Source organism: Ricinus communis, chromosome 10, assembly GCF_019578655.1.
Source record: "Ricinus communis isolate WT05 ecotype wild-type chromosome 10, ASM1957865v1, whole genome shotgun sequence".
Lineage (NCBI taxonomy): Eukaryota > Viridiplantae > Streptophyta > Magnoliopsida > Malpighiales > Euphorbiaceae > Ricinus > Ricinus communis.
The window spans coordinates 19160932-19186391 of record NC_063265.1 but is presented as its reverse complement, the minus strand read 5'-3'; the positions used below and the strand labels follow the sequence as shown (position 1 = coordinate 19186391).

The window sequence follows — 25460 nt, the reverse complement described above, 5'->3', positions numbered from 1 at the left end:
GCCTTGTAAATAAAAATTTCTTATAGGCACTCCAACGAGAACTCAAAATGTGGAACCCCATATTTATTGCTATTCAAGTGAAGTTAAGAAAGCCTCTAGCGATGACGATCTTCATCATCGACGGAAATATCGCCACTGACACCATATTTGTATCTAATTGTAGAGATTCTTTTGAAGTAGTAAGGATACTTTTGTTAATTCTATTTGCTTTTTAGCTAAATCAAGATCTTTGTAGCTTCTTATTTGTTTACTTTATGTTGAAATAAAAAAAGAAACAAAATAGAGAAAGAACAAGGGGAAAGAAGAGAGGATGGGTTCCTCTTTATTATGGGTATCGTTAGTTTGAGTCTTTAAGAGAGGAAAATAATATGATTATTATAAAGAAAATATGAAAACTTTTAAAAGAGAATTGCCGAATTAATGTTTTTAAGGGAGCGAGAGAAATGCAGGAAATGAAGGGAAGGGTTGCGAGAGTTATAATATACAGGTCAAATAGTGTGTTTAGGTTAATTAGATGAGTCAACATCTATTGCTCATTCATTTTAAAAAATTAAAAAAATTGCACAATCAATAAAAACCACCACTTCTGGTGGTCGAATAATATTTTAAGAAAAAATAGAATATTGTTACTTTTTATAATAAAGTTGAAAATACTGACTAAAATTTTTAAAATGTCCAAAATTAAATTTCTTTTAGGTAATTAGGCCTTTTTTTATTGAATTAAAGGCTAAATATCTAACTTGTATTTTTTTTTTTCTCAAAATGTAACTTCCTTTTTTCTTAATACTTTTTACAACTTTTAGCCAATATGTATATATATTTTGATTATTACATATTTTTGAGTAAAATGAATGAATTTTGATATTTTGGACTATTTTTGTAACTTCAGCGTCTCTAAGGTATTCTATTTTGTTTTCCTTTTAAAGTTCAGACTTCAGACAATTTTCTTTCTTAAACCTCTCATAGACCCTAAATTTTCCTTCTTTGTGCCGCCCTCAATTCCTCCTCCAAGACAAAACCTCTTCGCCTCATCGTCGCTGTCTCCTCCTTACCGGAACGGCACTCTATTATTTTCCGGACACCGTTTGCCTCCATAACTCTTGCTAACCGCAGGAACACCTAATATGGCCACCACAGAGGTCCTCACCTCTCTCTCTCTCTCTCTCTCTCTTATTTGATTATTTATATTTCTAAATTCTTGAGTTTGTACTAACTTCAATCTTGAGGAAATTAGCGTTCTGTTTTTCAAATTAGAATCTATGTAGAGAAAATTGGAACGGAAAAATTGGCACTTTTGTTATGCTTGAAATACATTACTTGAAGTTATATGCACTTTTGGGAGCTTTTGTCTTGCTTAAGTATGAGAGCTTTTTAACTAGTCTCTGATTCTGTTTGATTCTCTTACTAGTCAAGCGCAGTGAAAAGTAGTGCAAAGATTGTATATTTATTTATTTATTTATAAAACTTTAGTTTGTCTTAGCTATTAATTGACTGTATTTGATTTTGTTGATTTGGAATTTGCTGCAGGGTGCAACTGAGTCCATTGACTCGATATCTTTCAGTTTCTTAACTGACGAAGAGGTTCGAAAGCATAGTTTTGTAAAGATAACAAACCCCAGATTGCTTGATCTTGTGGAGAGGCCTGTTCCTGGTGGACTATATGATCCAGCACTAGGGCCATTAAGTGAGAGGACAATGTATATTTCTTCACGTCAAAATATTTCCATTAATCTCGCTGATCATAAATGTTTCCATAGTAGACAAGATGATTCTACATATTAGTTCAAGGACCCTGTTTCCCCAACCCAAATCCTTTCTCCTTTTTTCATGTGAGCTGAAAGAATATGATTGAATCCTATATTCGTAATTTCATTCTGTCAGAGTGTTGGCATCTCTTGATAAAGATCTCAAAGTATAATGTAATAACGATTTAACGTTGTTTTGGCAAAATTAAATTCTAATAGCTTTAAAATCTTCATCCATAGTACTTATCCAATATTTCAAACTCTAGTGACATAACTTGGAAAATTGCCTTAGCTTTATGACTTTGTTCCTCTCTGCTGCATTAGTCTGATTTTAAAGTATATTTCTTGTTTTCATTTTTCTGATAGTGTCACGTCTCCAGGAAAGGTTACAAATATGTAATTTGATCCTTTAGTAATGATGAATGATTTCAAATATTAAAATATGCAATATCATGGTCTTATTTTGTGACATATGGTTGATGCTGTTAGTTCCTTACTGTAATGCAGTTGCAAGACATGTGGCCAACGCTCAACCAATTGCCCCGGCCATTGTGGCCATATTGACCTCGTTTCTCCAGTTTACAATCCCCTGCTCTTCAATTTTCTTCATAAACTTCTGCAGAGGACATGTTTCCTTTGCTTTCATTTTAGAATGCAGAGGGGCCAGGTAATTTCACTCAACTAGGTTAATCTGAAAATATTGCAATTAGTTGGTCGCCGCTACTTTCTTGAGAATCTTGCCTTTTTCTTTTTTCGTTTTAATGCCTTCTTTCTTCTGATTTTTTTTTTAATCCTGACACATTTTTGTGAATTGAAGGTTGAGAAATGTATTAAACAACTGGAACTCATTGTAAAAGGTGATATTGTTGGGGCTAAGAGATTAGAATCGGTCTCACCAAGTGAAGCTTTGTATCCAGAGGAAAGTGATTTGAGCCATGAATCTTGTCCTACAATACACTCAGGAGTCCAATGTAACGATGGTGAGCATACAAGGCAACAAGGATGGACATCTCTTCAGTTTACTGAAGCAATGTCTGTTTTAAATAATTTTCTGAAGCCAAAATTTAAGAAGTGTAAGAACTGTGAGAGCAGTAATCCAAACATTACTAAACCTACTTTTGGATGGTTTCACACGGTATATTTTTATCACACTTCCTGCCTGAACTTTTACATCTATTTTTATTTTAAATGGATTTATTATTTTGAACATATGTGCTTCCTTAGATTGTGGCACAAGTGATTGGGCTTCCTCTTGTTTATGGAAATGCCATAAATTATATTCTTAAGGCATTTTCACTTTAGAAAAGAATATTTTTGTCTCTGATTCCATGTGGAAACTTTTTGCTAACTGGATCTAGCCGATCTCTTGCATATGGACTTCTCACAGTTCATGGATGCATTTCCCTGATATTTGCCTTGATTCTTATGCTGATGGAGACTTTTGGTGGTCCTGCTTTTCACTTCTCAATGGTGGACTTTCTTTTGCTCATTCTTTAACATCTCTTTGCTAACTGGAGCCAACATCTTAGCTGTAATGATGTAGTATTTTTTTGAATTTGGTTATTTGAATATGAAATCTTACATCCTGACATTGTTTGCTAGTGCAAGTTGTGCCCAATGCCCCATAGTTTGCTGTGAATTTCAATTACTACTCTGAGATTTCTTATTGGCAAAATCTGCATTTTATATATTAAAGAAGGTGCCAGCATGAGCCGTCTATCTATTACTATTGGCCTTAGATTAGATACTAGAATTCTCTTGTGTAATATTATGGTCAGCTTGGGTGACAGAAAAGTTGTATTGTTCACTCTTTTATGCTTCTGAATCAAACAAGTAAATATATCCTGTAGAAGAAAATCTTGAGAGTTGGAGGATAGGGAAAGGATGAACACAAGAGAGTGGTTAGTTATGCTTTTTTATTTTTTGTTTATTTGGGCATATGTTCCCTCCTCCCCACAAAGCCCAGAAAGAAAAAGAGGGTGAATGGTATGCGCATATACATCAATATCGACAGCCATACAACATCCACATCCATACAATCTGAATATAATTAAAAGAGAACTCAATAATTGATATCTGGTGGTTTGGTGTTAGAGTTTAGCTTCTGGATAAGTTCTTAGCTACCCAAATTGTATCACAATATGGGCTCTTTTTTAAGCCAGTTTAATGACAATGTAAGAACACCTAAGATTGATGTACCTCTGGTATTTTCTCGAATAAGTTGCTTCGGTTTCTAGCTGGGGTTTACTGAAACTCAATAGTGACTACAAATTACAAACTATAAACACAAGTAATGCTTTTCCTTGAAATTTGTCTTTAAGGATCAAATATATAGAAAAAAAATGAAAATCAGAATATGAAATCCTGTATGCAAAATAATTATTTATTTATCCTAAACATTCTTCATTTGTAAGTTCATTGACTGCAAATCATCTACAGATGTATGGAATGTCTGTAATATTTAAGTTTGTCCACTTCTAAAATTGATTATCTTGTTTCGTATACAACTTTGGCAAAATTCATTCTGAAATTGTGTTTGGTTGGTTGGCGGTGACAATTACCTGATGTGAGTTCTTATATTCATATTTTTTGTTAATTTCATAGCATCTCTTTCATCTGAGACATTTGCCTCATACTGCTATTACATATGTTCCTAACCTAATGTGTCACATTTTAATTGTTATAAACGTATTATACTGTGATGATCCCCTATTAATATAGCACTTTATCAATGTTTGGAAAGTGGGAACAATACTGTCAACATGTGTTTATCTTTCTCTTCTACAACATTGATGAATCAAAGTTCTTTGTTGTCTTTGTTGTTGTTGCTCATCTTTTCTGATATCCTGCTTACACCAGTGGAATTTCAGACAGTGATGTTGGAACATTACAGCTTGTAACAGTCTTTTAGAATGTGCTGTAATCCCATATCTTTATTTCTTTAGCATGTGGTGACCATTTTACTCTGATTCATGGTTGCAGAGTGGCATGTCAGATGCCAGTATTAGAGCAAATGTGATAACAGGACACCAGCTGGGAGGACTATTAGGCAGCGAAATTGAAGGGACGACAGATGTCGAAGATGCTGCTGAACCAGGAGACCAACATAGTGGGACAAAAAAGCATAAGAAAAAAGAGCGGAAAGAGGTTCTTGAGTTCACTAGGCAGAAAAGTACTTTTTCCAAGCAGCTTCTACCATCTGAGGTATGTATCTTACCACTATTTTCAAGTGCTCCTTTTTGATGCCTTTGGCTGATTATATGTTATTTTATCCCCTGTACCAAGAAAACTACTATGATTGGAAAATTAAATTATTGCAGGTTAAAGAAAAATTAGAGCTTTTGTGGAAAAATGAGGCCCGCATCTGCTCATTTATAAGTGATCTTCAGCAGCAAGAATTTGGAAAGAGAAAAGCGGGCCCTGCTATGTTTTTCTTAGAGACCATTCTAGTACCTCCCATCAAATTCAGGCCACCAACGAAGGGAGGTGATTCTGTAAGTGCTTGTGGAAATTCTTTTGGAGAGCCGCACTTAATGAATTTTTGAGAGTGGATTTCATGTTGGCACTCCATTGAAATTACTAATATTATACATTGTCATTTTGGAAGTTTTTGAATAAATGATGGAACTTTTTACATCATAAATATGAACAGTGTAGCAGACCCATTCTTAATGCTGTTTGGGTAGAATTTGCAGAACTTACTTCTTGTTTCAATTTTCATTTCTAAGCAGAAGTTTGGACATAGGACTGGAGTTAAATGTTTCTTGTTTGATAAACTTGTGCATTAATGTTCTGATCTTAAACATCTCCTCCTTTGTCTTCTTTGATTTTCTTTAGGTTCTTTATTCCCCCTTTCTTTTTTTTCCCAGGGCAGGTACAGGGAGAAGGGATGTTAGGGGACGGAGAAAAGAAAGAGGGAGAGGGTGGGTAGGGGTAGGTGGTTCAAGTGAGCAACATCTTTTACATTTTGCTTATTGATTCCTGTTGCAGGTGATGGAGCATCCTCAAACTGTTTTGCTTAGCAAGGTGCTACAGTCCAACATATCTTTGGGAGATGCTCATATTAACAAAGAGCATTCAAAAATAGTCAGGCGATGGTTGGATCTTCAGCAGTCTATAAACACGTTATTCGATAGCAAAACTGCCAAGGGTGATTATTACTCTTGTACCCTGCTGCACTGTTTCTGCCTTGTTTGGATTCTTTTTAATTTGGCTAGATGACTTTCTAACAAATGCTTATAATGTGGACCATGGGCAGTGTTGTCCTACCTCTTATATCAATCATTGTCCATATCAGATTTGGTTGGGAAAAATGATTAAGCATTATGTTTATCTTGTAATGGGATACATAGATTCCTTTGAGTTTAGGATTGAAGTAGATTCCTTTGAATTTTGGGATCAAAACTCTTACGGTTCTCCTCCTTCAGTACATTTTGCATATACATTATCTATGAATTGGTATTTTCTAATGAATATGGGACTTTTATAAGTAGGAAAAAGATTATTACAAAACTTATAATTTTCACCAGATTACAAGTTTAAACTTGTGAAACTTCGTGCAAGACATGCCATATAGGTAGATTGCGATACAACTTCTTTTATTTGAAAGTTTGGATTGTGTTTATTTGATTTCTGCTGGTTAATTTGATTCTCTTAATCTATTGCAGCCAGTTTAGGCTGGGATACCTTTAATATTGGCTGTCTCTCATGTTAGAGGAAACATACTATTAAATGGTCATACCTGGAGGTCGTAATATTTAACAAAAGTTGTAAAACCTTTTAATCTGACCCTAACCTGTCCTATAAAGTAAGATCGCAGTTATGTTTTGTATCTCAATGGAAATGGAACAAAAAATAACAAACAAGCAGAAATGGTCAAGTCTATCCTTCTTTTACACTTTGTACCTCTTTCTGTAAATTCAACAGTGGTATTCTTCAATCTTATAAAATTTCTTAAAATTATTATTTCTAAGCTAATGTGTTATTGGGTCCATTTTGAAATCAACTGTAGCAACAAGGGGCCTAGGTCTGAAGTTGTACGCAACTCGAGGAGTAAAATGTTGAATTTGGAAAAAGAATGAGCCAACCGTGTATAGCTAGATCTATGATATTTAAGCCTATATCTAGTTGTTGCATGCCATTACTTTCAAATGTAATCAAAATGGCATGGTTTCAAGCTCAACTAAGAAGTGAGCTGTTTGCTCTTTATAATAGGTCCTGGTCAAAGGGAAGGGGCTCCTGGAATATGTCAGTTGCTTGAGAAGAAAGAAGGTCTATTTCGCCAGAAAATGATGGGAAAGAGGGTTAATTATGCATGCCGATCTGTTATCTCCCCAGATCCATATATAGGTGTTAATGAAATTGGAATTCCTCCATGCTTCGCCGTGAAGTTAACATATCCTGAGGTAAGTTCTTGCTATGTATTAACTTTTAATCCTTATAAATTCTTAATTTAATTTTTTGTTAGGTTAATTAAGTGAGCTTACAGTGGCTTTTAGTTACTTGGCTTATGTTTCTTATAATCTACATTAAATAATGTGTGTTTGATGTAGACTTTGCAAGATTATTATATATCACCTGAAGTTGTGCCTTTAAACTGGTCACAAAGGAATTATATTGTATCAGGTTCTGTCATGTGTTTCATGTTTGAATTTTTTTTTACTTAATTACCTCATTAGGCAAACAACTAGATAATAGATTTTCTTTCTTTTTCTTTCTTTTGGTTGCATGATGAGCTTTTTTCTGAAAGCCTTTCAGGGATGCACCAGCTCTACAGGGGCAACACTAATTCTTTGCCGAAGCTTTGTATCATCTTTGGAAATAGTGCAATTATTTATTTAAGAAATTGGGGTTTATTGTAGTGAATCGAAAGCAAAAGGGGATGAAATTGCGTTTGTTTCTGTAATGTGAACAACACTAACAATGGGCTGATTTGATAGTTTTCGAATTTGAATTTTGGTATCTCACTAAAGCTAGCTAGGAGTCCTTCCTAGGGAGATTTGAGGCTCCCTCATTCCCTCTGTCAAAATATTGTAAACCATGAAGTGAAATTTAACTCTAGAGGTATCTTCAAGAATTGAATATGATGGTCCCTTAACAAAGGGTCAGAGTAAAATTCTAATGTGATAGGAGATTTTAAAAGATCCCATTGTATAAAGACTCTTAACAACTAAAAAGACCTATTGAAATATGGAAGATGTCCATGAAATCATTTTGGCTTTGCCCAGTTTAGAATTACCATTAAAATCATGGTCTTTATGTTTTTGGCCTTAATAAAGTGGCGTTAATGCTGAATTTAAGTTCTCTTTGAAGTCACATTAGATTGTATCTATGTAACATGTTGATCTATGTGTGTTCTTTTGTGGGTGGGGTATTGTGGTATGTGATCTAGATGTGGGTAAGGATATATTCAATCTTTCATATTACAAACACATATTATTATTATTATTTTTAATCTTTGAATCAGAGTTGCTTTTCTTCCTATAAAGAGATTTCTCTCTGCCAAAGTTGAGATATTAATGATCACATCTTGAAAGCATATTTAAATAAAAATTTTGTTTTTTGTTGTTTCTTAGTTTTGTTTAGAAATATGCCTAGAGATGATACTTCTGAATGGCATCATTTTTCTGGCTTTAGGTGAAGTGAAAACCTTTATTACAAGTGGTCAGTATTATGTTGGATTTTTTTTCTTTGTTTCTTTGCTGATTCTAAAGTTAGTATCGTTACAGAGAGTGACTCCTTGGAACATTGCCAAGTTGAGGAATGCTGTGATCAACGGATCTGAATGTCACCCTGGAGCTACACATTATGTAGATAAGTTGTCTATTAACAAACTGCCCCCTGCCCGAAAAGCACGAATTTCCATATCACGGAAATTACCTTCCTCAAGAGGTGCTGTTACACAAGCTGGGAAGGGCTCTGAATGTGAATTTGAAGGCAAGATTGTTTATCGCCATTTGCAAGATGGAGATGTTGTTCTTGTAAATCGTCAGGTATTTAACCATCAACCTTATGAGTAGATTATATTTATTATCACATGCTTGGTGGTATCTACAATAGGTTTATCTGCTTTTAAATGCAAGTTACACCTTTGCTGTTCTTACAATATCAGAAATTCAGAACTATGGGTTTGCATGAGCTATGGGTTATCTGCTGTATTTTGCTCCTGGTGCTTTTGTTCTTTTCACTGGACATGGAAAAATAGCTTGTTTCCTTGTAATTGCTATATTTGATTTAAACTTGTGCATGGCAGCCAACACTTCATAAGCCCAGTATAATGGCACATGTAGTTCGTGTCTTGAAGGGGGAGAAAACGCTTCGTATGCACTATGCGAATTGCAGGTATGTAAATTCTAACAATACAAGTGCATGTTTCTGTGCAATTCAATGTGTATAGTTGAGATTGTTCTGCTTTTTAATATCGTTTTTTTTCTTCTTTTATAGTACTTACAATGCAGATTTTGATGGTGATGAAATGAATGTTCATTTCCCACAAGATGAAGTTTCTCGTGCTGAAGCTTACAACATTGTTAATGCTAATAATCAATTTGTCAGGCCTTCCAATGGTGAACCACTTAGAGGCTTGATTCAGGTTTCAGTATTTCTTTGATAAATATCCTTAGCTATGACCATTCTCCCCTCTTGGTTTTGATTCATGTTTCTATGTATAGCTTCCATTGGCATCTTATACATTTGTTCTTATATATTATCAGGACCATATTGTTAGTGCTGTACTGCTCACGAAAAAGGATACTTTCTTAAGTCAAGATGAGTTCAATCAACTACTTTATAGTTCTGGGGTATCCACAGTTGGGCCAAATTCTTTCCATGGCAGGCCTGGCCAGAAAGTTTTATGGTCACGTTCTGAAGATGAGATTCAGACTCTTCCGCCTGCAATTTGGAAACCCAAGCCTCTTTGGACAGGAAAACAGGTAATTTTTTTATTTAAAATTCTCAAATTAATTCTTTAGAACTTTTGTTGCATTCTAAATGTTCGACAGCTTAAAAATTATTAATATTATTATTTGAAAGTATTTCTAATTTCTTTTTCAAGGACGTTGGACAACCAAATCAAATTTCTATCAATTATCATGAATGATTTTATTTATGGTTTTATTTTTCTTATTTTTCTTGTCTCTTAGGTTATTACTGCCATATTAAATCACATTACAAGCGATCATCCCCCATTTACTGTTGAAAAGGATGCGAAGATCCCTTCTAATTTTTTTAAAAGTAGAGCCAATGAAGATAAGCCCTGCCAGGAAGAGAAGTCTGATAAAGATGCTCCTGCTGAAAAGGAGCCCGATGAAGAGAAGATGTTGGTCTATAAGAATGAATTGGTTCGTGGTGTGATTGACAAGGGTCAGTTTGGTGAATATGGTTTGGTTCATACAGTTCATGAACTCCTTGGCTCACATACTGCAGGAATTTTGCTCTCTGTATTAAGTCGGCTGTTCACTGCTTATTTGCAGGTCAGGAAGCTTAGATTGATATTATTTATTTACTTTTCTTGTTGATAAGTGTTGACTTTATTATTAGGCATCATCTTGTAACTGTTTTAATTATGCAGATGCATGGATTTACATGTGGGGTGGATGACCTTTTGATATTAACAAATAAAGATGAAGAAAGGAAGAAGCAACTTGAATGGTGTGAAAAAAGCGGGGAAGCAGTTCATCGGAATTTCATTGGAATCAAGGATGAAAAGATTAAGATAGGTATTGCTTTTTCCCTCCTATTTCCTGCTGCTGCCTAGCTTGGAATTGGTATCAGCAACTTCAAATTAATGTTCACTTGATAACTGAGAACATCTTAAAGCGGGAATTTGAATTTCAAATGTAGGGGAATAATGCAGTTGGATCTGTCTGATTCAGTGAAAAGTTCTATTAGAATTGAGCAACTTAGATGAGCCTTACCTTCAACATTTTCAATTTCCTCTCAGCTTTGGATGAATTATAGGAAGAAACGTACATATGAGAATTTTCTTGAATTGCTTCTTAACTTGGTTAATCATAATGTTATTATTGCATTTAAGGAATGTGAGATAACCAGGAGATTTACTTGATACATTGTGAAACTTGTTTTCTATTTATCAGCATATTCTCTTGTTTCAGTTGAGTCCACCTGCCATATAAATGCACCATGTTTATCAATAATCTGATGGGTTTTCATGCTTTTAGTATGATCACATTTTGTTTCATTCCTGAAGTTCTTTGGATATCTAAGATTCTGAAGTTCTCAACAAGAGAATAGACAAGGAACTTGTGCTGTTCTTTATATACCTCTGCCGTCATATATGACAGTTGATTTATCAAGGATATGATTTGGGATTCTTTGTTCAAACTTCGAGTGGATTAATTGACGATATGCTTGTACATGTTCCAATAAAATGGGTGTGTATTTGACATTGCTTGTTTGGTAAGCATTTCAAATTGATCAACAAGTCCATCATCTTTAATGAAATTGTCTATAATGAATCTAAGCAACCTAGATATATCAATGCATTCTGAACCTCATCTAAATCTTACTCCTTTTGTTTCAGTTCTTACGTGTTCACCCTAATATTTGTTTCAGTTTCTTACCTGTCTACCTTGACATATATCTGTTCTGTTTTTATTGATCATGAAACTCAAGTTATATGTTTGATTAGTGCATGATTTCATTCCTTGAAAATGTAACTTATTAATTTTCACTTCCAGGATGCACATTATTATCCTTACTTCAATATGTAATTTAAAATCATTGAACATTTATTTTATTATCTATAATATACCCGAAGTCGGAATTTGGCGAACCTGCATAAGCTCACAAAACAAACTCAATATAAAGGATTTTTGGGTTTAGGAAAGCCATAGAAGCAAGAGAAATAAAATGACAGGTAAGGAAAGTGAAAGACTGAGGAGAGAGAAATTAGAGAAAGGAAAACTAGAAAAAAATAATGAAATGAGCGAGACATATTAGGTCTTGGTTGGTGGGGGGCATTTTGAAAATATTTAAAAAACCCCTTAGTGGAGTACATGCCAGCAATTTGGTCGTAAGTTCGTTGTACTTTAGTGTCATGGATATTATTGAGTATGAAATAAAAATTTGATGATTTTTAAGTTACAACTTGAAGCTTAGGTATATTAATGTGCATCAATCAAGTTCAGGGACGATCAGTGAAACTTTGCTGAATTTACTGTATGTGAAGTTTTTTGGGCGGATATATGCATGTTTTTCCTTCGCTAATATGCGGCCAATTGATCTACATGCTATTCATATTCATGAGTCTGCCATTAGAGTTCTGGTATTCTGTTCCATGAACAAATGTAAGCATATGTTTTATGAAGCCCTCGTGCAATAGTTGATGTCACACCATATTCTGTAGTTAAAAACTTTAATTCTGATTTGCTAGATTTCCAGGCTTACTTGATGTGTACTTGTCTTTTTATTCTATTCATGGAGGTACATCTTGTATTTGGTTTGCAGATCCAGTGGCAATGCAATTGAATATTGAAAAAACTATACGCAGTGATGGAGATTCTGCCTTGGCATATTTGGACAGGCAGATGAGTAATGAACTTAATACTAAAACAAGCTCAGGGGTCATCAGTAATTTATTATCTGATGGATTACTAAAACCCTCTGGAAAGAATTGTATATCTCTTATGACCACATCTGGGGCTAAAGGTAGCAAGGTGAGTTTTTGTCATTCTGTCAATGTCTATGGACTCCTAATAGTATTCAGGATTGATAAGACGATCTTTATCTCTACTCTTGTGTAGAGTGTCTAGTAACTCCTTGACCAGTAGCAGCAGGAATACTCTGGAATGTAATGATTTTAATTGCTCAATTAATTTCTTGAGTAATCTTGATGCCTTGTGGTCATTTAGTTGTCTTTAATTAGTATATGTCAGAGTTCATTGAATCCTTGGTCCTATGGTATTGAGTATAGTCTAGAGTCTAAGCATTTAATGCTGTATATAAATTGTGGAGTCAGTAATTGGTTTATTGAGTGATCTTGATACGTAGTGACCTCATATCCCCAAATCTTGTACATATCATTAAATTACTGTAGGATTGGTAATATGTGGAATCTTAGAATTTGAAATTTCTCAATATTTATTTTGAGGATCTTGATTCGTGATGTCCTATCTCTTCTTTTGCTCCTTTATTTAAAATCCAACAATGCAATATTTACCACAAATTGGCTGGAATATTTTGGAGTTCTAAATATTATAATCTCTGATCATTGACCTGTGGCTGAAAGATGTATTCTGAAAACCCTAGCCATTACCTCCATTAAACTGCCAATCCTGACTGGACACAATTTTCTCACTACAAAATCCCATTTCTCAGTTTTTGTTTAGACAGCATATTACATCACTAATATTATCTAGATTATATACTTTGTCCAATCTTTCAGGCTATTAGCTATCATGATATACTTCAAAGCCTTCTTGCCGAGACCTAAAATTTTATGTTTTCTTTATTTTCTTTCATCCTCTTGGGCTTCCAATTGTTGATAAATTATGGCTTCCTTTAAAATTATTTAAAGGAAACAAAGGAAAACAATATGGAAAAATATATGATGGGAGGCTGGATGGTGAAGAGGGAAGTTGAGCAAGAGGAAGAACATGCAAAAAAACTGGGTATTAACTTCTTATAGAAAGTAGGCAGCTGATGCCTAATGTACTGTGGAACCATAGATATCTGTACCTGTTATAGGAGTAATGGGCTTTCTAGTCATCTTCATGTTAGCGAGGCCAAAAAAATGCTTTTATTGGGTTATGATGCCATGGGGCTGACAATAGTTGAGAAATGATGTTTTTCTTTTCTTAGAATAAAAGGAGAGAGTCTAGATCATGAGTGCTCATATAAAGGTACCTTCCTGCATGAGTGAGTGAAGCTTTAATCCGCTGTTGACATCTGGAGATATTATCCTGATGCCAAAGTTGAACAAATATGACATCTGGAGATATTATCCTTTTGTGATCTAAGTCATCATGTTTGACCTTTAAATGTTAGCCACATGATAACCTATGATATACCATAAATCTAAGAGTTATAAACTAATTGCCTCATGCTTTGCACAGGTCAATTTCCAACAGATTTCTTCTTTTCTAGGACAACAAGAGTTGGAAGGAAAAAGAGTCCCTCGAATGGTTTCTGGAAAGACCTTGCCCTGCTTTCATCCATGGGATTGGGCTGCTCGTTCTGGTGGCTATATTACTGATCGGTTTCTTACTGGTCTTCGTCCACAAGAATATTATTTTCATTGCATGGCTGGTCGGGAAGGGTAAATAAGCTCTGTATTCACCTTTTCCCAGTTTATCTTAATTTATAGCTATGTTGATTTGACGATATGGTGTGTATTTACATATGCAGTCAGATATTTGTGTGATAATAACCCGTTTATTGGAATTCTTGGAAAACAGTTTGTTATGCACCTTGTGTATGAGTATTTACAAGCTGAATCAGAAAGTAGTTTTTGAGTTGTCGAGTGGACTAATCTCGTAAATAATATTTGAAGAAGTGGTCAAATTGAAATTATTCTGATGTAGACACTAATGTAAGAATATAAATATTGATAAACTTAGGCTGAATATTCAGTTATCTATAATTTGGCTGTCTCGATTTTTTCTTATTGCAAGTTAAGCCTGTCTCACAATGGACTCAACAGATGAAACTATGATATTCATGTAATTTTCAGTATACGCATTGTATTGTAATAAATATGCCATTGGGTGATTTCCATAGTCATATTTTTGACCACCAAAACATATAACTTATGTATATCTAAAGGGTTTGTACCATGTGCGTTGGTGCCACTAGTTATTACTTAGAACCTATTCCTCAATTTATGCAACATGGTTGACTAGTAACTTCTTATATTTTCTCCTCTTGCTACTTTGAGTTGGGTATGTAGGAGTGTCTTAACAGTGCTTTTAATTGGTACTCAAATTCCTTAATGTTATTTACTGTATGCAAAGGTGTCATGATATGGCACCTTGGTAATAGAGTGAGGCTTCAAATTATACCATGTGATTGTTTTTCTCGTTACTGATTATGGTAAAATTAACTTTTCCAGGCTTGTTGATACAGCAGTCAAAACATCTCGTAGTGGATACCTGCAAAGATGCCTAATAAAAAATCTTGAGTGTCTTAAAATTGGTTATGATCACACAGTTCGTGATGCTGATGGCTCAGTTGTTCAGTTCTACTATGGAGAAGATGGTGTGGATGTTCATCAGACAAGCTTCATAGCAAAATTCAAAGAACTGGCATTGGTGAGACATTGTATATGATTTTTGGAGTCTCGATTTTTGTCTTAAATTTCAAAACTATCATTTTGGGAATTTGAATTATGAATGTTTCCTCTTGCTATCTGTTTATTTTCAGAACCAAGATATGATGTACAAAAGAAGTGGTGGTCAGCTAGGCGCATTTAACTCTTATATTTCAGAATTGCCTGAGGCTCTTAAAGAAAAAGCAGACAGATTCCTTGATGATTTTTCTATAATGGGGCGAATTGCTTCTAATTTAGTGAAGCGTGAGGACTTACATAATTTAATGAAGCAAAAGTTTCTCTTGAGCCTTGCACAGCCAGGAGAACCAGTAGGTGTGCTGGCTGCTCAGTCTGTAGGAGAGCCATCAACACAGATGACGTGAGATTTCTTCTACACGTGTGTGTGTGTGTCTGTGCATTCATTCTTCCTTCAGTAAATAACAAATATGTTCTTTGAACTCATGATTGCATGAATTCACTTTCGAGGTTAAATTTGCTCTATCTTATGAAACTGTGTGATGCTTGTCTAATGGAAGTTTTTTGATATCCATAAGATCTTTTTATGCCATTGTTGTTTGTATTTAAGTTTTGAGAAGACACTTAGTAGGATTTTGGTGCTGACTTGAAAAATAATTAATCTTTAGCTCCTAATTGGGGAATTACTTAAGGACATAATTTGCAGGTTTAATTATAATGTTGTTTTGTAAGTTTCATTATGAAAGCATCCATTGAAAATTGTATTACTTTTTTTCGGTTCAATTGTTTGATGGTTATGTTTGTGTTAAAAAAAATTGTTTGTCTAGGAGCTATTTTCAAATTATTTGGTTTTTGTAACTGTTCATCCTTTTGGAATCCGTTTTCTCTTATCGGAAATGATATAATTTATTCTCTTGTAGTTTGTAACTGAAAAATGTGAGGAAGAGCTCATAGATGTTAGTAGCAGATGAAAGGTTGTACTAAATTGAATATTTATTAGATGACTAATTGAAATTCGTAATAAGTGCATTTCTACATTTTGGGTGTCGGTGATTGATCAAATAATAAATTTGGGAAGGCATGACAAATTTAGATGACTGCAGAGGATTCTGAAAGTTCCATAAGTAATGGATTTTAGATAAATGAAACTCAACAGTGACATACCAAATGTTTTTGATGGTAAATAATTAATTGGAAGCATACAGAGTAAACCCCAAGAGGAATGCAAAATCCCAAGTGAGTTCGAATATTAACGAATCTAGCTCTTTACCGAAAAAGCGAAGGCTGAAGGATTGCAATGGAATGATGAATTGGTGTAGTGGCTATGAGTGAAAGCAAACATGCATGCATACGTGCATAAATACATACAATATATTATTTTTTCCCATTTTTTGCATGCTTTTGCTGCAATATGGCTTGCTTAGGGGCAGCATCCATTGTAATTGAGCTAATTGAATTTTGTTTTTTTATGTGGACTTCATTAAGCGAATATTTATTTTTTCATTTTGATGTTGGCATTGATTTACAGGTTAAACACTTTCCATCTGGCTGGGCGAGGTGAAATGAATGTCACACTTGGGATCCCACGACTTCAAGAGATCTTGATGACAGCTTCCATTGATATTAAAACACCAATTATGACCTGCCCCTTGCAGGAGGGGAGAACAAAGTAAATTGCTTCAACTTTATTGCTTTGCACTAGACTTTTTGTCCATTCTCATTGTTACTTCTGGCAACTATTGTTGGCCTTGCCCTTGATTAAATACCTTTGCACAAATGTGGTTGGTTTTGCATTTCTTCCAATGAATGGCATCTAGACATGCTCCACATGAGTCTGAACACGATTTTAGAATTGAATTGTATCTGGATCCTTGTTAGAAAGTTTTGAACTATTTTTTCCTCCAATTTTTCTTAATGAGGCATCCTTGCACATCAAATTAAATTGGAGAACTGGGTACAGTAACGAACATCTATAATACTAGAGCTACCCAGCTAAAAATAGAGCTATAAGTGAACTAGTGTGCGCAATAAACAACTCATGAACAAGCTTGAAATACCTCATGTATTTTTGTTTATAAAATTAACGAGTTCAAACACTCATTTAGTTGCTCATCTAAAGTTTGGTGTACGTTAACAAATATTTAACTTTAGGCTATGAAATTTCATGAATGGTAACAGATCTAATAAAAATTTTGGTCTAAATTATAATTCATTATTCCAGTTCTAGTTTACGTATGTAATTTTGTCCTCATATTTAACAACCCATCCAATTTTATATTGACACCTCATCTAGTTTTAGTTATAAAATTAATTTTTAAGTTCAAACACTTGTTTAGTTGCTCATCTAAAGTTTGGTATAAGTTGAAAAAATATATTTAACTTTAGGCTATGAAATTTCATGACATGGTAGCAGATCCAATGAGACATTAGGCCTATAGTATACCTCATTATTCTATTTCTAGTTCATGTATGTCGATTTTTCCTCATATTGTACATCCCATTCAATTTTATATAAGTCAATGGATCAACTGCGTTTTCTAAATTATTATATTTACTAATTTTTGCAAGCTTTTAAGGGCACGCTTTTTCTTTAATCATAACATAAACCTATTATTGAAAGCGAGGTCAACTTTGTTGTCTAAGTTCTAATATTGACTAACCTTGAAAGCTTTTAAAGCAATTAATCGCTTTAAGATAAAGTTGCATATTTGATGCATGAGTGAGAGGGCTACAAAGACAGACAGACAGAGTCCACTGATACCAAATAGCAAATTTATTTTTTTTTGTTGCCTGCAGCGAGGATGCCGATCATCTTGCTGATAAGTTGAGGAAGGTCACTGTGGCAGACATTGTGGAGAGTATGGAAGTATCCGTAGTGCCATTTGCTATTCAAGATGGTGGCGTTTGCAGAATTTATAAACTGAAAATGAAGCTGTACAGACCTGCACACTATCCACAATATGCTAATATATCAGTAGAAGACTGGGAAGAAACCTTAGAGGTGGTGTTTTTAAGGGAGTTGGAGGATGCTATTCAAAATCATATGTTTTTGCTCTCTAGAATTAGCGGCATTAAAGACTTTTTGCCAGAATCACGATCAAGGGCTTCAGGTGAGGCTGATGAAGATGTTGCTGGTGATATGTCACATAGGGAAGAACGTGATGATGATAATGATGATGATGATGGTGAAAGGGCTGATGATCTTGGTTTAGATGCACAGAAAAGAAAGCTTCAGGCAACAGATGAGATGGACTATGATGATGGCTTTGAGGAGGAGCTGAATGAAGGGGAATCTACAGCCAGTGAAGAGGAGTCTGGATTCGAAAGCGAAATTGATCAGGGTGATAATGAAACCGAGATTAGTAATGATGTGATGCTTGACAATGAAGCTTCTGAAACTCTACCCCTTAGAAAGCCCTCTAAGCCCAAGTCAAAGAAAAAAGCTGCTGAAAGTCCATCACATGGTGAAAAATCGAAGGATAAGAAGAAGAAACCAAAAGCCAAACGAAAGAGCAGGATAAGTAAGGACTTTGATAGAGCAATTTTTGTGGAAGCTAGGAAAATGCACTTCGAAGTCCACTTCAAATTCACAAATGAGCCACATATTTTACTGGCTGAGGTATAGTCAAATATATGCTATTTTATGTTTGCCATTGTTTTATTTTTTTTAGCCGGATAATAGTGATTTATGCTTTGAATTTGTTTACTCAGTTTTAACCGTCTATTAAAAGTGCCTCACATTCAATTCAATGAATTTTCTACACTTTTTGTTTTTATGTTTATGTTATTGATCCTCAACTTTTCTGTTTGAATCTATTTTAAATATATGATATTGATTTATGAGACATTCTTTTTGTGATTTAGTTGCACTGCTTTTCTATTGCTGGAATTTACTCTTTTTTTTTTTTTTTCATTTTGTATTCCAAGGGAGATGCTGCTAATAGTATCCTTCTACCCATCATATGCATGTTTTGCACACAGCAAGCATGCCAATGTGCATATAGAAATTTTCTCTATAGTTTTATTCGAGAGAAGTGTGGAGTGAATGCATGTTGCAACTTCACTTGAATAGATGTCTTCACTTTCATCTTTTGATGCTCCTCTTTATTTGCTCAGTGCTGTTGTCAAGTAGCATCATCTGTTAAGCAGCTGATTTCCTTCAACATGCGAGTTAAAGATAATTTGACCAGTATGCTTTGAAATGTAACTTAGATATTCTTCATAATTCTTTTACGTGTTACACGTAAAAAGTTAAAATACTTGTCAGACAAGGAATGGAGAATCAGAATAATCTTCTGTCTTCTGTTTGATGACTTGAGCTGATTAGCATGATCAGAACAGGCTTACATGTGTTCTGCAAGAACCATCTATTTGTCTTGCACGCTCCCATTTCTTGTTGAAGTATTAGCTCATATCATTCTCAGAAAGATTTTAGTTGAGCACATCCTTGGATGTTTTCTTGCTCATATGCTATTTTGTTGAATTTTTAAAATTTCATATTGTCTGCAACTTGTCCGAATTGACATCCTAGTTGAAACTAAAATGCTTTATTTATTTATTTATTTATTTTTATTTTTGTCATTCTGCAGATTGCTCAGAAGACGGCCAAGAAGGTCTATATCCAGAACCCCGGCAAGATTGAACAATGTCGAGTGACTGATTGCAAAGAAAGTCAAGTAATTTACTATGGAAAAGATCCAAAGGAAAGGGTGGACTTAAAACCTGATGTAAAAGAAAAGGTTCCTGCACTGCATGCAACTGGTGTAGATTTTAATACTTTCTGGAAAATGCAAGATCACTTGGATGTTAGGTACATATATTCTAATAACATTCATGCTATGCTTAAAACTTATGGAGTAGAAGCGGCCCGGGAAACCATCATCAGGGAGATAAATCATGTGTTCAAGTCTTATGGTATAGCTGTTAGTAACAGGCACTTGTCTCTTATTGCTGATTTTATGACCCATACGGGTGGGTATCGCCCAATGAGCCGTATGGGTGGAATAGCAGAGTCAATATCACCTTTTAGTAAAATGTCTTTTGAGACGGCTTCCAAATTCATTGTTGAAGCAGCACTACATGGTGAAATTGACAACTTGGAGACTCCATCAGCTAGGATTTGTCTTGGATTGCCAGTGAAAATGGGTACAGGATCTTTTGATTTGATGCAAAAACTGGAAATCTGATGGGCAATTTGATTTTTTAAGAACTCTGATTCTGATTTTGTTTCTGTTTTTTCATTAAATTATACATGTCAATATTTTTTGCCCCTAATTGGCCTCATTGTGCATCGTTCAAGATTTCTGATGTCAGAAAGTTGGACGAGACTAAATACTTTAAACTTCTTTCTGATAATCAGCAGCTCAATTTGTGCAACTGTAAATTTATTACTATGATAATATAACAAAGTTAAATGATATAATATTTGTTTATCAGATTGAACTGAATCCTGATTGACAAAATAAGAAAGGAAAATAACTGTTTGACACCAACCTTGAATTGTAGGGTGTTTTTGTTTTTTATGGATTTGGAGGATAACAACTAACAAGCACAACTCACCGTCTTCATTTGACCATATAATTACTTTAATTTTGCACTTCTATTTTTTGTTCATCAGCCATAATGAAAATTGGTAGCTTAGTTGCAGGTATTTCAGTATCAGATTGTCATTAACCAGAATGTTGTTCCACAAAATCCTTCCCATTTGGTGACTTCATGAAGCTAAGCTATTAATGATCATATATATATATATACTCGGACGTCATTTCTCTGTATGAATAGTTCCTTCCAATTACTCTCTTGCAATATTCCTTGTTGGTCTGTTTGTCTTCTTGCATGGCAGTCGGTCCTGTTCTTCTGCCCAACTGGATCTGATCAAGAAGCACACAGCAATACTCAGCATTTACAATCTAAACTTAAATAAATATACAACACATACCCATATGTCAAAGATAAAACAAAGAGACAACATAGATAATGTTTAAGCCCTGGAGATTGATATGATTAACATTCTCATCCCAAAAGACTAATTTCACAGAAAACTAGATTAGCACTGTCTGAGATTATTAAGATCAAAGAACCTGAATAGCTGTAATGACAAGAAGTTAACAGTCTCGAGTTTTCTTTTATTCATTTATTTATTTATCAAGATTTCAGCATTTGACGTCCTTTGCATGAATTCTTGATTCATACATGGGACACATGTCTAAACTCGTATGATACCGACTCCTTGAAACGCTAAATTACACGTCATCCAAGTGCTGAACGAGCAGCACCAAACCGCCCTGTCCGGTCCTTCACAAGTGTCCAACTCTATTGGGTATCCAGCTTTTGAGTGCTCTGACCCGGCTTTCGGTCTGTGGGAAGCACTAGCCATGCTCCTTAATTTCTTCCATTCTGTGATGCATGGATATCCGGGTACGCAATTGTTGATGAGTACATTTTGGCTTCGGTTGAGCAACTATCAGCCTGATTTTTAGCTTACAATATGTTCACAAAGAACTGGAAACTTATGGAGATGGTTGAAATCAGTGAAAGCCCCACAAAACACTTATCGTCCTTTTGATAGGTAGAGCTGAATATGGTAGATGATAAAATTTATCTCTATATGTACAGAATATGGTGTTCGAGTTTGCTTTGGAAAAACTTAAAAGGACAATCTGCAGTTACATTACACCCTCCAATTCAGTTAAATGGTTTAGATCGTGGTGTCTCCTATTTGTTGAGCTGATAGAGAAGGGATCTTCACAGTGCATGGCCCATTTAGGGGCGGTAATGGCAGCATGAGTGTCAAGCGTTGCTATCTTTGCTATCAATAAATCCAGGCACATTCAGACTTTGCAATCTTCTGCACATGTTCTATATGCAAAGACGGCCTTGGTTCTGCTATTATTTTATGCTTTCTTTTTCCAGTATCAATGTGTACTGTCATTTTCCTCATCTTTCTTGGCATCTATGCGTTTCATTCTCAGTCCACAACCTATGCCAGCGGGCATGTGCGATACCAAACTCGAACCTGATATAGAGTAATCTTCCATGTCTTATTAGTTAGCAGGCAAGGAGAGTGTGACCAGGGAGAGACATCTGGAATTTAGCTGAAGAAGAGCATCTAACGGTCCTCTCCAATGTCTTGAGGTGTCCTTGTGTATTAGACACAGTTTTTGACGTTATCTTGCTGTTGTCCGTTGGACGGCAATTGTTTTAATTTGAACACTAATTTCAGCAGGGGTAATTCTTACCACCGCAAAATAAGAATATGATTCGTATATTCGATACTAAATAATTAATATTAAAATTAATTAATATATTATCTTTTATTGATTTAATATATAAATTGAATAATTCTTTTGTTAATAGAATATTCTTTTATAAATTTAATTTATTAACCGGATATTTAATTATTTATTATTATTATCTTAAATTATAAATAATAATGTAAAATTAAATTTATAATAAAATTTAGTATTTCATAATTATTTATAATATTATAGAAAATAATAATAAATTACAAATATTTTTATAAAAAATATATTTTAGAATTTTATTAATCTAATAGTATAAAATTACTTTAAAAGTATTTATTAATCAACTTTTAGTGTTATACAGATTAACTATAGATATAATCGATATTATAAATTTTTTAGAATTAAAAATTATTTATAATTAAAAATTTATTTATTAATTGATATTAATATCTAAAATATTATTTCTTAAAATTAAAACTATTATCAAACTAGAGACTAATTTATTAATGAATATAATATTAAAAATATATTAAAATATTATCTTATAAAATTATATTATTATTTAATAAAAATTTTAATTTATTTTAATTAATAAATTAATATAAAATTACATATAAATCTAAACTCCATATTTCAAAATTAAATATTCATATCAAAATAAAAATTATTAAATTTCAGAATTTATATATATATATTTGTTCAATGGCGCCCACAAGAAGCAGTGCAACGGGAGTCTACTGGATTGGTGATAGATGTGTTCCACTATACTTATACCTTCATAGTACCTTGATGCCAGCCAAGCACAACTCCGTTGTGGATTCTTGGTTCGTAAAGCCATCCTTTTCACCGAGATGGGGATTTGGGAAGACCTACAGGAGAGTCTTCTACGTGAACAGCAGGGAACGGAGGAAAAAGGCGATCATGAGAAGACGGGGTGTAGACCTTGCCAGTGTGCATGCTAGGCGTACCAATTTTGGTTTCGAAGGCAGAGAGATCCCTTTCCTCGTGAGCTCATGCCTTTAGGGTTGCCTTTCAAGAGTTCTACCGTATCAGAGTTGAGGTAGCCCTATTAAATGATAAGACAAGGCAGAGAATATATATACATCGTAACCACGGCCAATTATCCCCATAAGTTTATTTGTGCAGTTGGTTTTTTGGGTTATTAGAATGGCATGTACTCATGTACTCATGTAATATCGAAAAAGACTATTACAAAAACAGTTTACTGATTTATTCAGATTAGTTGTTTATTTGTTTGTTGTATGACCGTTATTATTATTTGGATTATAAAATTAAGCTGATAGATACAATTTAATAATACATATTAAATAAATTTTGAGTTTCAAAACTATTGGGCAATTATATATGTGCATATGCATTTTCTTGTTAATTGCATTAATTTGCTCATCGCTGGTGTGCTATATATATGTTAAAGCTGACACAAGGTAAATGGATATATAATTCTTATTGTAAATTTTAAAATTAATTTATTTCCTTTTTTTGTGGTATTTATTTAATTGTCACTGACATTACTTGAGAACAAGAGAAGTAGAGTAGAAAATAGTAAATTAATTTTAAAATTTAAAATAACGCTTATGTATCCAATTTGTCCGAGAATAACTGTTGTTATTAACATTTAATAACTATTTAATTACAAATTAAAATCTTGATATTCTTTTTCTTACAAAATAAAAAATCTAATAACATTTCATATAATTTACTCACATATTAGTCGGAATATTCACAAGTATTACTAAAATTAATGTTTAGTAACTACGACTAAATTTTGTTACAAAGTACAAATTTAGTCGCTGTTGATATAATTTACCCTATTATTAGTGCATTAATAATAATAATAATAATAATCATCATCATCACTATAAGAAAAAATACGCTGTTGATATAATTTACCCTATTATTAGTGCATTAATAATAATAATAATAATAATCATCATCATCACTATAAGAAAAAATTGTATTTAGCGATGCAAATTAGTGATGAACAAAAACCATCGCTACATGGTGAAAGATTAACAATAAATCACTGACAGATTTTAGCTTGACGAAAGCTACGACGATATAGCGACAACCTAGTGATGGGAATTTACTGATGGAAAACATGCCATCGCTAATTAGAGTGCGAAATTTTGACGCTAGGTGCAGCGACGATATATTGATGCCTTTTAGCGACGACGCTACCAGTCGTTGCTAAGTTTTCGCGGAAATATGACGCGTTGATATAGCATGATGTTAGTGACGAATTTTGTTCGTCGCTAAATGGAACAAACAAATAAGTTATTGTTTTCATTTATATCCATAAAAATAGATAGCCATCACTAAATTTTTAAATGAAACGGTGCACTTCGTACACTTAATATTTACCAACAAATAGTATCATGTTAGGTATATGTGACTCTTCCACCTTCATATCTCTTTTCTTTTTTCTATTTTTCTCTCTTTTTTCTTTCTCTCTTCCCTCCCTCCTTTCCCTTAATCCCTCCCCTTCTCCCTCTCCCTGTAATACCCGAAATTTTTTCTTTAATAAAAAGATAATATTAATAATAATTAATCAATGTGTTTTTATTTAAATTAATTTTACCTTATTTTTATTTGGTTTAAATTGGAATGATTTAAATGGCTATATCCAATTAGTTTGATTTCTAAGTAGTTAATTAAGTAAATTATTTGAGAAATAAATTATATTTTTGGTTATTCAAATTTTTCCCTTAAATGAATATATATAAATTAAACTCTATATTTGAGAATATGGAAGAATTTGTAAAGGATATTTTATAAAAGAGTTATTGGGAAAAATGACATTTTAATTAGCTAGTGGTATTAAATTTTAAGTTGAAAAATATTTAGCAAATTGATTAATTAAATTAATTGCGTGTTAGGACTAAATTGAAAATTTATTTTGGGATAAGGATTAAAAGTATTATTTTATTAATATGGGGTTTTAATGAAAATTTATAAGTTTGAAATTTTTATAATTAAATATGTCGGCAATAGCTTTTTGGTAATTTCACATTTAAAAGTAAGGGTAAATATGTATTTGAGTATTTTTAATAATTCTAATTTGGCTCAAATTAAATAGTCAGGGGCTCAATTGAAAAGCTAAAAAAAAGTTCAAGGGTTAATTGGAATTTCTGCAGGATAAAATTGTTGTAATTAAAAAGTTGAGGGACTAAATGGTAAAGAATAAAAGTGCAGGGACCTAAAGTCGAT

The 25460-nt window shown here is 33.6% G+C and overlaps 1 protein-coding gene across 2 annotated transcripts; it reads left to right on the top strand.

The window, feature by feature from the left end:
• The first annotated feature begins 942 nt into the window (after positions 1-942).
• On the top strand, positions 943-20423 carry LOC8278960 (DNA-directed RNA polymerase I subunit 1). 2 transcript variants are annotated; one of them, XM_048379997.1, is made up of 21 exons: positions 943-1139; positions 1528-1697; positions 2253-2412; positions 2563-2880; positions 4728-4949; positions 5066-5239; positions 5736-5895; positions 6960-7150; positions 8474-8737; positions 8998-9086; positions 9189-9336; positions 9458-9676; positions 9887-10216; positions 10315-10462; positions 12213-12421; positions 13820-14022; positions 14815-15013; positions 15126-15391; positions 16517-16657; positions 17785-18607; positions 19578-20423. In XM_048379997.1, exons 1-21 carry the CDS (start codon positions 1125-1127, stop codon positions 20172-20174), a joined length of 5046 nt encoding a protein of 1681 aa, XP_048235954.1. In that variant the 5' UTR covers positions 943-1124; the 3' UTR covers positions 20175-20423. The 2 variants fall into 2 exon arrangements, with proteins under 2 accessions (XP_048235954.1, XP_048235955.1); XM_048379998.1 differs by lacking the exons at positions 943-1139; positions 1528-1697 and having other exon boundaries at positions 2271-2412; positions 2563-2725.
• Positions 20424-25460: the final 5037 nt, after the last annotated feature.